The sequence below is a fragment of the Scomber japonicus genome, chromosome 7 (assembly GCF_027409825.1).
Source record: "Scomber japonicus isolate fScoJap1 chromosome 7, fScoJap1.pri, whole genome shotgun sequence".
NCBI lineage: Eukaryota > Metazoa > Chordata > Actinopteri > Scombriformes > Scombridae > Scomber > Scomber japonicus.
This window is the reverse complement of record NC_070584.1, coordinates 31265371-31279314: the sequence shown is the minus strand read 5'-3', so window position 1 is coordinate 31279314 and position 13944 is coordinate 31265371. Positions and strand designations below refer to the sequence as shown.

Here is a 13944-nt window from a genome sequence, read left to right as displayed (position 1 = left end):
GATACAGCAGTTTTTCAGACGTGCTTGATATCCAGTAACCGGTTGCGGTGGAACTGACTGATGTAAGATCGAGGAAACAGAAAAGGAGAGATGACACCGGGAAAAAAAGAATGGAGAAAGCTCAGACTGCATTAGGCAATCTTGTATATCATGACATGTTAAATAAATTAGCTGTATATAATCTATATTAATAACCACCTAGCTGTCTTTCTTGTTGTTGCATCAACTCGTATTTGTCTTGCATCAGAAGGTGAACTCTGTTTCACATGCACAACAACAAACAATAATAATAATAATAATAAAACAACACATGCTTTTATTCAGTGTTATTGCTTTCATTCACATTCAGGGTCTCACACACACTACTGTACACACAGAGCTGCACACATCTTACATGTAACATGTTGCTTCTGATGATGGATTCTCGGATTCAACAACATGACAGATTTAGGACTGACAGATCTCTGTAATCTGTGAAGTCTCACCTCAGGGCTTCTTCTAAATGTGGGAAGGTGTGATATGATCCAAGAGATGACTTTATGACCTCGACTTGTTTTAGTTGCTTGATGGCACTGGGGGAAAAACATGTGTTAGACATTCATGCTATCTCCCAAGTCCCACCCAACCCCTCTCCTTAACCTTTGTATCGTCCTCCCGGGTCAAATTGACCCTGTCTGTTTTGACTGTTCCTTCTTTGCTTCCTTCCTTCCTTCCTTCCATCCGTCTGTCCTCCCTCCCTCCTTCTCTCTTTCTTTCCTTCCTCTCTCTTTCATCTCTTCCTTCTTTCCTCCCTCTGTCCCCTTTTCTTCCTTTCTTCTGTCCTTCCTTCCTCCCTCCCTCCTTCTTTCCTTCCCTCCTTCCTTCCTTCTTTCCTTTCCTTCCTCCCTTCCTTCTTTCCTCCCTCCCTCCTTCTTGCTTTCTTTCCTTCTTCCCTCTGTCCTTCTTTCCTTCCTTCCTCTTTTCGTTTCTCCCTCCCTCCTACCTTCCTTCCTTCCTTCTTTCCTCCCTCCCTCCTTCTCTCTTTCTCTCCTTCCTTCCTTCCTTCCTTCCTTCCTCCCTCTTTCCCTCCCTTCCTCCCTTCCTTCCTTGACTCAAGGACACCAGGAGGGTTAATAGTGTTACCTGATAGTCAACAAGCTCATTATCCCTCACTGGCTTCCCAACATTGCCAAACGTATTTCATAGGACAAAGGGATGCACTGCTGGCAAGGACTGAATTTAAATCTCAGATCCTGTCTTTGGATGGACAGGCCATGAATCAGCCCTATAACCCTAAATGTCTGCCTGTCATTGACTGACTGAGTGATGAAGTTGCAACAATGGTGCAGCCAGCCCTGTGTTGGAGTTTCCCCACTTTCAAAATGAATTGGGAAGGACAGTTTCTATGATATCCACAGGGGGCATTTACAGCAGAGCCTGCTTCACTTCTCATTTTTAGCAACTGCATTTATAACCTTCAAAACTTATTTAACTCAAACGTAGCTCATGTGATAAGCTATTTCAGTACCCTATAACAACACACATCACTAGGACCACTGCAGTGTTTCTCTGAAAAAAGCAATCAAAAAAGTAAAAAAAAAAAAAGCTCCCACATACTGTCTCGCTCATTCGTGCCTGATGAAGGCCAAATAGACTGAAATATTGCAGCAATTTAATAAAACAAACAGCAGTGAGGAAGACAGTGTGTGGGAGCTTTTTCCCCACTGACTATCCCTTTAACAGATTGGTCATACACAGCGTAGCATAAGGAAGTGAAATAGGTACTTAATCCTGTTGTCCTCAAGTCAAGGAAGGAAGGGAGGAAGAAGGAAGGAAAGGAGGGAGGAAGGGGGGAAGAAGGAAGGAAAGGAGGGAGGAAGGAAGAAGGAAGGAAGGGAGGGAGGAAGGAAGGAAGGAGGGAAGGAAGGAAGGAAAGGAAGGAAGGACAGAGGAAAGAAGGAAGGGAGGAAGGAAGTAAAGGAAGGAAGGAAGGACAGAGGAAAGAAGGAAGGAAGGTAGGAAAGAAGGAAGGAAGGAAGAAAAGGAAGGAAGGACAGAGGAAAGAAAGAAGGAAGGAAGGACAGAGGAAAGAAAGAAGGAAGGAAGGTAGGAAAGAAAGGAAGGAAGGTAGGAAAGAAGGAAAGAAAGGAAGGAAGGACAGAGGAAAGAAAGAAGGAAGAAAGGTAGGAAAGAAGGAAAGAAAGAAGGAAGGAAGGTAGGAAAGAAGGAAAGAAAGGAATGAAGGACAGAGGAAAGAAAGAAGGAAGGAAGGTAGGAAAGAAGGAAAGAAGGAGGGACGGAGGAAAGGAAGGAAGGAAGGAAGGAAAGAAGGAGGGAAGGAAAGGACAGAAGGGAGGAAGAAAGGGGGATGGAGGAAGGAAAGAAAGAGAGAAGGAAGGAAAGAAGGAACAGTCAAAACAGACGGGGTCAATTTGACCCGGGAGGACAACAGGAGGGTTAAAGGGGGAACATATATATATACACACACAGTAATTTAAGCCTCTTCATTAGTTAAAGACACTGAAACCAACTCATAGTCAAAGCAATTAAAACACTACAAATTAAATAAGGTCATACTTCTAAATCAATGTATGTCTTATACACTCCTAAATCAGATCTTTATCAGTTAGGTTACCCAATTGTGTCTTAATGGGTGCTGATGGATTCAATTTATGTCAGTTCAGTTGAATTGTGCAGTGTGTGTGTGTGTGTGTGTGTGTGTGTGTGTGTGTGTGTGTGTGTGTGTGTGTGTGTGTGTGTGTGTGTGTGTGTGTGTGTGTGTGTGTGTGTGTGTGTGTGTGTAGGTGTGTGTGTGTGTGTGTGTGTGTGTAGGTGTGTGTTTTTACTTCCTGTCAAAAAAGGGCAGAGAGCAAGAGAAAGAGGGTATGATTGAGGATGTGTGTGGGAGGTTAAAGGGGGGAGATAGTAGGAGAAGCCAGGAGAGTTACAGGCAGGAAGACTTAGCTTCACTTTTTCTTTTTTTTTTTTTTTTTGAGATCCAACCCAGGCAGGAAACAGCTTCCGAGCGTATCTAAGGAAAAACAGACAAACGTTCCTCCCCAAAACACGCTCTAGGGATCAGCACATTTCCTCAACCCCAGGATTGTTCAGGGTGATCCAGGAAAATCCAGCTGGTTCATTTTTTACCAGGATTGTTCAGGGTGATCCAGGAAAATCCAGCTGGTTCATTTTTTACCCACTTTTTTTTTTTATTTTGTGTGTAGTTCATGGGGTTTTTTTTCCTCTAAGAGGTTAAATAGTTTGCCCAGAAAATGGATTAAGTTGAGATATTTCCCCTTTTTCACTCCCCTCTGCTCTCCTCTCTGCTGCTTTTGGCAGTTTTTCCCTCCCCTCCAGCTCACAGGTGCGTTTCATTTATCTCCTCTCCCACATCGCTTCCTTTCCCTAGAGGAGGTAAAGGGCTATGCTGCTCTTTTTTCCCACATTGCCATATACCACTACTCCAAGGAAGGGTTATTATAGTTTTGAACTTTTCATTATTTTTGACTTTTATTTAGTTGTTCAGTTTATTTTTAGTTAGTTTAACAAGTGATTAAATAGTTTTAGTTTAGTTTTTCAGGTGTTAGGAGGAAAAGCCATGATTAGTAGAAGCTGTAAAGGATGAAATGATGAGCTTACGTTAGCTGTCTCCTGCTTCTCTGTGAGAGCTTTGAAGGTGGACTTTCAAATTAGAGGGATTTTTCCTTTTTTAGCTGGATCCATTAATCACCACACTTGTACTTTTATCTACTGCAGAGTCGTAGTCAAAATATTCCCATATTGAGCTGTGACGTTTTCTGCCTGGAACTTCAACTTCTTCTTCTTCTTCTTCTCCTTCTCCTTCTTCTTCTTCTTCTTCTTCTACTTCTTCTTCCTCTGCTGCTGCTGCTTCTTCTTCTTCTTCCTCTTCTTCTTCTTCTTCTTCTTCTTCTGCTGTTTCTGCTGTTTCTGCTTCTTCTTCTTCTTCTTCTTCTTCTTCTCCTTCGTCCTTCTTCTCCTTCTCCTTCTCCCTTCTTCCTTCTTCTTCTGCTTCTTCTTCTTCTTCTTCTTCTTCTTCTTCTTCTTCCTAGAAAATCATAAATTGCTCGTTAAACATCTTCTTCCTGTGCGTAATGCGGCAGCCGCTCTGCTGCCACCCACTGGATCTAGCGTGCTATCTCAAGAAGTCAAACTGAACAGGATGCAGTAAAAATCAAAGCTGATTTTATCTGCAATTCAGTTAAGTTTTAGTTGGTTTGCATTGTTATATATTTCACTTAACTAAATTATTTTTTCACTGCTAGTTTTAGTTTGAGTCAACTATAATAACCCTACACCAAGGAGGAGAAACTTTGAACAGAGCCATAGTGTGTTTGAGTTGATGTGCACTCACCATATTCTTGTAGCCACATAACAATGGTAGGAAGAGGAAGATTGTCTAATTTTCAGCTATCAAGCATTTGAGATAGCGGATGATTGCTTCTACTTCTTCAGATGTTACCGGGTTGGATCTCATCATTACCATTAAATACCGAGTGGTGCTGATGTGCTGTAGCCATGGCATGATTATGGTTCTTTTAATGCACGATAAAAAAATATTTTTGACTGGTTGAATGGCGAGAGAGGTCACAATGTGTGACTTGTTACCAAAGCCTTGAAACAATTAGGATGCTTGATGGCATTTAGATGAAGGAGAAGTGAGTCCCAGAGCTCATTATTGTTGGAGTGGAGCATTGCAGTGCAGCTGATCTGCATTCTCAGTACCGCTCGCTCCACACCGCTGCGGCTAATCAACAATTCCACATTTCAAATTCAGATTCTTGTTTTGATGATGGCTTGTTCTCTAAGGCATTTTATTGATGCGATTGCTTTTCCTGATTACATTTATTCATATCTAATTTCTTTTGGGTTGTTTTCTGTGTATTTGCATTTGAACTCAAGTTTTGGAAAACTTGATACACTAGTTTCCCAACAGTTTTAAAACTTTTACTTGAACTCAGATGTACAGCAGATCAATTTCATCTTCCTTTAAAATGATAGATGGAAACTTTTCTAGCCACATAAAAAGGTTAAGATGAGTATATAATTAAAAATGTTTGTAAAATATTGGATTGTGCTTAAATATTTAATTCAAGGCAGTGATACACCATTGCCAGATCTTTTAATGCTTTATGTAATGGTCCCACATGTTGGTTTTCAAGCCCATACACCCCAGCATGAATTGATAATTATAAAAAATCAAATCTGTTTTATTTCCTATCCTTTTTTCTGCCTACTTGGCAAGTATACATCATAGTTGTTTATAGGCCACAAAAATCGACTTCATCTCTCTTTCTCTCTCTTTCTGCTGTCAGGTTTCAGAGGAGGCCTCCCTGCTGATAGCCAGCCCCAGGATGCTGCTCCCTGCATCGGGCACGCTCCCGCCAGGCGCCCCTCTGTCTGTCCACCATCAGATCCAACTGCTCCAGCAGCAGCTTCAGCAGCAGCAGCAGCAGACACAAGTAGCTGTGGCACAGGTGAGTTTAACTAACACACACACACACACACTCACACTCACACTCACACACACACACACTCACACTCACACACACACACACACACACACACACACACACACACACACACACACACACACACACACACACACACACACACACACACTACGTGATAACTCAAATATCCGCTGTCTTTAGTCAAATAGACAAAGGTGTAGATTCAACCCTCCTGTTGTCCTCGAGTCAAGGAAGGGATGGAGGAAGGAAGGATGGAAGGGAGGGAGGAAGAAGGAAGGAAAGGAGGCAGGAAGGAAGGAAGGAAGGAAGGAGGGAGGAAGGAAATGAGGGAGGAAGGAAGGATGGAGGAAAGAAGGAAGGAATTAAGGTAGGAGGGAGGGAGGAAAAAAGGAAAGAGGGAGGGAGGGAGAAAGGAAAAGAGGAAGGGAGGGAGGTAGGGGGGAGGAAATAGAGAAAGCAGGAGGGAGGGAAGGAGGAAGGAAGGAAAAGAGGAAGGTAGGGGGAGGAAAGAAAGAGAGAAGGAGGAAGGAAAGAAAGAAGGAAGGAGGGAAGGAAAGAAGTACTTATGGAAGGAAGAAAGGGGGATGGAGGAAGGAAAGAAGGAAGGGAGGAAAGAGAGAGGAAGGAAAGAAAGAGGAGGGAGGGAGGGAGGGAGGAAGGAAGGAAGGAAGGAAGGAAGGAAGGGAGGAAAGAGAGAGGAAGGACAGACGGAGGGAAGGAAGGGAGGAAAGAGAGAGGAAGGAAAGAAAGAGGAGGGAGGGAGGAAGGAAGGAAGGAAGGGAGGAAAGAGAGAGGAAGGACAGACGGAGGGTTGGAAGGGAGGAAAGAAGGAACAGTCAAAACAGACGGGGTCAATTTGACCCGGGAGGACTACAGGAAGGTTCAAACCATTAATTCTAACACCCTTGCTGCAGAGAATACATTGCTCTGATTTTCAGCCTCTCTTAACGCCCACTCTGAGTTACTGATCTCATAATTGTGTAATTTAATAGCTTTAGAAGTAATGTTGGTGGAGGTGCTGCTCACTTACAGCTGCTAGATGTCAGAGTGAGTAACTCAATAATCGACAGACACAACTGCCCATTTAAAATGCATTCCCCTTAATTATATATGAGCAGGACTTGGATTGCTGGCCTCTGTCCATACTACAAGCAGGCTACCCCACTCTGAACCTTAACACACTCCACAGAGGCATTATCTTTTGTTAACATTAAAGCTCGTACATGACGGAGATGAGCTATTGTGTTGGAGCTTTTTCCACCTAACTGTTAAGGTCAGTGGAGGTTTTGTGGATGGATGATGAAACATTTTCACTAAGGGGCCATCCACACGGAGACGCTTTTTGGTTTAAACGCAGATGTTTTGCATCGTTTTGGCCGATCGTCCAAACGAATACTGTAAACGCATTGCCTGAAAACGAAGCTTTCTGAAACCTGGTCCAGGGTGGAAACGAAGCTTTCTGAAACCTGGTCCCAGGGTGGAAACGAAGCTTTCTGAAACCTGGTCCCAGGGTGGAAACGAAGCTTTCTGAAACCTGGTCCCAGGGTGAAAACGAAGCTTTCTGAAACCTGGTCCCAGGGTGGAAACGAAGCTTTCTGAAACCTGGTCCCAGGGTGGAAACGAAGCTTTCTTAAACCTGGTCCCAGGGTGAAAAAATTTGCAAACGCAGCCCTTGAGTGTTCGTTTGGACGGTGAAGACGCATACCTGCGTTTCGATGATGTCATCACCACACCCCTCGAGCTTAGCCTTCACCTCTTATATCGTCGTCTTCTTCTTCTCCTTGAGTTTGATTTCTTTTTCTTTTTCTCGCTCAAGCTTTATGTGCGTGCTCCGCCTCTTCCTCTCCGTTTGTGATGAATTTCTGAAACTGAAACAGCGCCACCTATAGGCCTGGAATGTGAAGTAGCGTGTTGAGTCGTGTTGAGATGGATCCGTTTGTACGATGCCAGGGAAAACAGAGGGGGAAAAGATCGTTTTGGTACGTGTGGACTTGGCCTAATACTAATAACACTAATACCTAAGCTTCATAGATTGTTGTGCTCTAATGTTTTTAAGTAGTGTTGCATTTTCTGTTTTCCCATCGGAGTGATAAAACTACCTGTGTGTATTATATACTTTGCACATTCCATCTTTTTAATGAGACTACAGTCCGATACCTGCATATAGTGTGAAGGTCTTTACCGTAACCAGCAAAGCTTTATCCTCTGGTGTTTGTTGTGTTTGGACTTAGAGCTGCAACAATTTGTTGATTAATGTATCCCACTATCTTTTGGGTTTTGGCTTTGGGGAATCATTAGTTGCAGCTCTGTGTGAAAGTGTTGCCTTGGCTGCTGCTCTTTTTTTTTCTATCGTTCTGCAGACAAAGCTTCCTGAAGTCCATTATAAAGACAGTTTTTGGCAAGATTTGGAAAAATGTATAAAAAAGCTGATAAACTCAGAGATAAATGCAGACCAGAGTGCCATTAATTATATACAGAACAGTTTTAATATGATTTATCCTCATATAATGTACCTTCCTTTAACTGAATAATGTGTACGCTGATAGTAACATTTATTAGTTAGAATTGGGACTCCAACTTTACCAATTATACCAGCTGTCATTCAGATGTTTTCTACTTTGCTCCGACTTTAAAAGCTACAACATTATATCGTAAGACAAAGCAGAAAAAAAAACAACAAATGACACTCTTGGCTCATGCCGAATATTCCACTGATACCAAATCTGTGATCGTCCCTGTGAACTTCAGAGAGATGGAGACTTTTCTTTGAAGGGCTCAGAGGATGAAGAGAGGGGCTGACAGTTGTTGCAGCAACTCAGGAAATCATTTTTAAGAATTATAATACAGCGGGGTGATTACTCATAGATTTATTTTATTAAATATAGCCAATGTCAATTTAATATACACCAGCATCTCAGGTTCTGGCCTCTTCAGATCTGATTTCTTGCATATATTTTCTCATCAACACAAAAAAGTTTGATTCCACGGATGGTGTGTGGCATTAAAAATCCAAATCCTTGCTCTTAAGTAAATGATTTGGAATCAAAATAAATATTGACGAACACATTATGGAAATACACCACATTGACTGGCACACTTGCTTCTCTCCGTCTAATTTAACACACATATGTTAACCCTCCTGTTGTCCTCGAGTCAAGGAATAGAAGGAAAGGAGGGAAGAAGGAAGGAAAGGAGGGAGGAAGGAAGAAAGGAAAGGAAAGGAGGGAGAAAGAAGGAAGGATGGGAGGAAGAAGGAAGGAAAGGGAGGGAGGAAGGTAGGAGGGAAGGGAGGAAGGAAGAACAGAAAGGGAGGAAGAAGGAAGGAAAGGAGGGAGCAAGGAAGGGAGAAGGAAGGAAGAACGGAAAGAAGGAAGAAGGATGGATGGAAGGGAGGAAGAAGGAAGGAAAGGAAGGGAGGGAGGAAGGAAGGACAGAAGGATGGAAGAAAGGGGGAGGGAAGGAAGGAAGGAAGGAAGGAAGGAAGGAAGGAAGGAAGGAAGGAAGGAAGAAAGAGTCAAAACAGACGGGGTCAATTTGACCCGGGAGGACGACACGAAGGTTAAAGTGAACACAGTACATGCAAACACATATTTATAGAGCATTTATCTGCCAATTGTATATTAAAAATCCATCCATTTATCATCTCTACCCATTTATACAGGATTCAGGGTTACTGGTGGCTGGAGTCATCTTTATTAAATGTCTTAATTATCTATTATTGATCACAATTTACTGGAAAACACACATGTGATCAAATAGAAATACTCAATTACACACACACAGTGAAGGAAAACATCGCCCACCTTTAGTCGGAGTTAGTACCGAGTGCACACTGCATCCAACATCAATCACCCAGCACACACACACACACACACACACACATGCTTTGTCAGCCTACTTGCAAAAAAAAAAGGCCTGGAGACCTAAAACTGCAATTTCACACCTAAACACATTCTCTTTCTCATGCACACACTCCTGACCCAGAAGTGTCCCAGACGGTTAAATACTGATGTCTCATAGGTTCCTGAGGCGGATACGGAGCCTCCTGATTAAACCGCCTGTTCACGCTGAACTTCACCGTTCCTCCCGTCTCGACCTGAGCGACGTCGGACAGACCGCCGCTTCATTTGATAGCTCGCACACTCACAGTGAAACGTGCTCAGAAGTAAACGCTATTAATTATACCTGGGTGAAGCCAGAGGTCAGTGCCTGCTGGCGGAGACTCCGGTGTAGGTTTTTAAATGAGTCAGAACAGCTTTTTTTTTTTTTTTGCCACATGAAAGCAGGTTTTTATCGTAATGTGTGATATTTGAAATGAGTGTGAGCTAGCATGAGGTGGATCTGTTTGACCTTGGCTGCTTTGACATTTTGCTGTTGTGAGGGTTTCCCAGCGGTCTTCTCTGACCTGCTGTAACAGTTTCCCTCCACACAGCATCTAAATGAGTTTCAGTTTGTTTCTTTTCAGGCTTCTGTTTTTGTCATCTTACATTTTAGTCTATAATAATTTAAAGTGACTCTGTGTGTGGTTCCCAATCATCGAGGTTACAAAATAAATCTGATAAATAAATAGATAATCTAAACAAAAAGAAGTAAATTACTTTACCCTCCTGTTGTCCTCGAGTCAAGGAAGGAAAGGAGGGAGGAAGGGAGGGAAGGAGGGAGGAAGGAAGAAGGAAGGAAGGAAGGAAGGAAGGAAGGAAGGAAGGAATTGAGGGAGGAAGAGAGGGAAAGAGGAACGAAGGAAAGAAGGCCAGAGGAAAGAAGGAAGGGGGAAGGAAAGAAAGAGAGAAGGAGGGAGGGAGGAAAGAAGGAAGGAAGGTAGGAGGTAGGAAGGAAGGAAAGAAGGACAGAGGAAAGAAGGAAGGGGGAAGGAAAGAAAGAGAAGGAGGGCGGGAGGAAAGAAGGAAGGTAAGAAAGAAAAGAAGGAAGGAAGGAGGAAAGGAAAGAAGGAGGGAGGGAGGAAGGAATGACAGAAGAAAGGAAGAGATGGAGATAGAGGGAGGAAAGAGAGAGGAAGGAAAGAAAGAGAGAAGGAGGGAGGAAGGATAGACGGAAGGAAGGAAGGAAGGAAAGAAGGGACAGTCAAAACAGACGGGCTGCACAAATATGTTTTTAAAAAGTTGAAATGTGTATATTTTTATATATTATGGGTTATATTAGGAAAGCACATACAATTTAAGGCTAAAATGCTAAACTGGGTCAAATTAGACCCTGAGCAGTAAGTATGTACTGTAAGGGTTAAAGTAAATATTTAAAGTAAAGATATTAAATGCTGGATAGCTTTACCTCTCTGGGACTCTGACAGTTTACAGCTCAGACTTAAATAGTTTTAAGCGTCACACAAAAATGGAAATATTTAATGTACATACTAAAGAGCATGCTCAGTATATGCTTCATCAGGTCAGGATGGGAATGTCAAACCCAACTCCACATTAAAAAACTCTGGTATGTAAATACAGAGAGATCTATCTCAAGGGTTTCAATTTAATGGACGTTTATTTATATTTTTTTTATATTATTTATATTCCTGGTTCCTGACTTCAAAAATGAGGATTTGCTTTAAGTGAAGTATTTTTGGATGCTGGTCAGACAAAAACAGGATATTTGAAGATTTAACTCGGGAGTCTGAGAACTTCTGATGAGCTTTTCCAACAATTTATTTAAAAAATAATAATAAAAAATAAAAGGGAAAACAGATAAATCGATCATAGACATTATTTACTTACTTAGTTTTTTAGTGCTGATTTGGTTTATTCTTCTTTTTTTTTTTAAATCTTCCAAATCATGTGACATTTAAACTGAATCAAACTACACCCTTCTTTTCACCATTTAAGGCACACACAGACACACACACACACACACTCACACACACACACACACACACACACACACACACACACACACACACACACACACACACACACACACAGACACACACACACACACACACACACTCACACACAGGCTTCTAAACATGAATGAGTTTTTATGCTGCAGGGTATTTTCGCTTCAGTACTGCTCTTAATCTCAAGAGGATCATTTATCGTTACAAACCGAATGTTTATTTGAACCTTTTTGGCTGTTTGTGCTCATAAAATATCTATCATCTCTCTCTCTGTCGGACAAACTCTCTCTACAGGTAAGACTAAAGTTGCCCGAGGCTACTTCTAAACATCATTTATGAGGTCGAGCTAACTCCACCACTGAAGGTCAAACAGTAGAAAAGTAATAAGCTGATTAGTTGTGCACAGATAATGCACATTGTGGATGAACACAGAGAAGAAGAGAGGGATAACGTGCAAAAAAAAAAGAAGTGTTTTGTGTTATTAATAGTTCCACAACTTGTGTTTCATTCAAAAACAAAAAGGCTTTCCCCCTGGTGCGTCGCCTCCGTTTCACACCAGAAGAATAAAATAGCAGTGATTTGTTCTCTCTTGTTTTTCGCTAGTTGAAAAAACATTTGGGGGGAATGACAAAGTAACCTACTTAGTCATGCTTTTCTTGTTTGTGATTTGATTATCTTAAACAGCAGTCCCCAAAGGATTATACAGGGCTGTCAGGCTTGAGTGCAATCTTCTCCCCCGTGATGATGTCATCATACAATAACACAACAACAAAACTCACAATCATGAAACAAAACAGAAAACCAGGGGGAAAAAATTGAAGGAAGGGAGGGAAGAAGGAAGGAAAGCAAGGAGGGAGGGAGAGAAGAAGGAAAGAAAGGAGGGAAGGAAAGAAGGACAGGAGGGAGGGGAGGGAAGGACAGAAGGAAGGAATGAAGGAAGGAAAGCAGGGAGGGAGGGAGAAAGAAGGGAAGGAAAGAAGGGGGAGGGAAGGAAGGTAGGAGGGATGGAGAAAGAAGGGAGGGAAGGAAGGAAGGAAGGTAGGAGGGACGGAGGAAGGACAGAAGGAAGGGAGGGAAGGACAGAAGGAAGGAAGGGAGGAAGAAGGAAGGAAAGAAGGGAGGGAAGGAAGGAAGGAAGGTAGGAGGGAGGGAGGAAGGAAGGGAAGAAGGACGGAAGGAAGGAGGAAGCAAAGAAGGACAGAAGGAGGGAGGGAAGGACAGAAGGAAGGAAGGGAGGAAGAAGGAAGGAAAGCAGGGAGGCAAAAAGAAGGAAGGAAATAAGGGAGGGAAGGAAGGAAGGAAGGTAGGAGGGAGGGAGGAAAGAAGGGAAGTAGGACGGAAGGAAGGAGGGAAGCAAAGAAGGACAGAAGGGAGGGAGGAAGGACAGAAGGAAGGAAGAAGGAAGGAGGGGAGGAAGGTAGGAAGGAAGGAAGGAGGGGGGAGGAAAGAAGGAAGGAAGGGAGGATGGATGGAAAGGAAGGAAGGTAGGAAGGAAGGAAGGAAGGGGGGGGGGGGGGAAAGAAGGACAGAAGGGAGGGAGGAAGGAAAGGAAGGAAGGAAGGAAGGAGGGAGGAAGGAACAGTCAAAACAGCAGTCCCCAAAGGATTATACAGGGCTGTCAGGCTTGAGTGCAATCTTCTCCCCCGTGATGATGTCATCATACAATAACACAACAACAAAACTCACAATTAGGATACACAAAACAGAAAACCAGGGAAGAAGGAAGGAAAGCAAGGAGGGAGGGAGAAAGAAGGAAGGAAAGGAAAGAAGGAGACAGAAGGGAGGGAGGGAAGGACAGAAGGAAGGAAGGAACGAAGGAAGGAAGGAAAGCAGGGAGGGAGGGAGAAAGAAGGGAGGGAAGGAAGGAAGGAAGGTAGGAGGGAGGGAGGACGGAAGGAAGGAGGGAAGGACAGAAGGGAGGGAAGGAAGGACAGAAGGAAGGAAGGGAGGGAGGAAGGTAGGAAGGAAGGAAGGAGGGGGGAGGAAAGAAGGACAGAAGGGAGGGAGGGAAGGACAGAAGGAAAGAAGGGAGGGAAAGAAGGTAGGAGGGAGGGAGGAAGGAAGGAAAGAAGGAAGGAAAGAAGGACAGAAGGGAGGGAGGGATGGACAGAAGGAAGGAGGAAGGTAGGAAGGAAGGAAGGAGGGGGGAGGAAAGAAGGACAGAAGGGAGGATGATGGAAAGGAAGGGAGGAAGGAAGGAAAGAAGGAACAGTCAAAACAGCAGTCCCCAAAGGATTATACAGGGCTGTCAGGCTTGAGTGCAATCTTCTCCCCCGTGATGATGTCATCATACAATAACACAACAACAAAACTCACAATCATGAAACAAAACAGAAAACCAGGGAAGAAGCAGCAATGTTTCAATTAAAAAGTTGGTTCACATAAATTAAGAAAAGGGACAATTAAAGAAGTAAAATGAAGGAAGGGAGGCAAGAAGGAAGGAAAGCAAGGAGGGAGGGAGAAAGAAAGAAGGAAAGGAGGGAAGGAAAGAAGGACAGAAGGGAGGAAGGGAAGGACAGAAGGAAGGAAGAAGGAAGGAAAGCAGGGAGGGAGGAAGAAAGAAGGAAGGAAAGGAGGGAAGGAAAGAAGGACAGAAGGAAGGGAGGGAAGGAAGGAAGGAAGGAAAGC

The 13944-nt window shown here is 43.2% G+C and overlaps 1 protein-coding gene across 2 annotated transcripts in view; it reads left to right on the top strand.

Annotated features, from left to right (window-relative positions):
- Window positions 1-13944, top strand: part of nos1apa (nitric oxide synthase 1 (neuronal) adaptor protein a) — a 242419-nt gene that overhangs the window by 179148 nt on the left and 49327 nt on the right. For both annotated transcript variants that reach the window (XM_053321855.1, XM_053321856.1), the window contains exon 8: window positions 5313-5474. In XM_053321855.1, the coding sequence (XP_053177830.1) occupies window positions 5313-5474 (162 nt within the window). The remainder of the gene's footprint in view (window positions 1-5312; window positions 5475-13944) is intronic.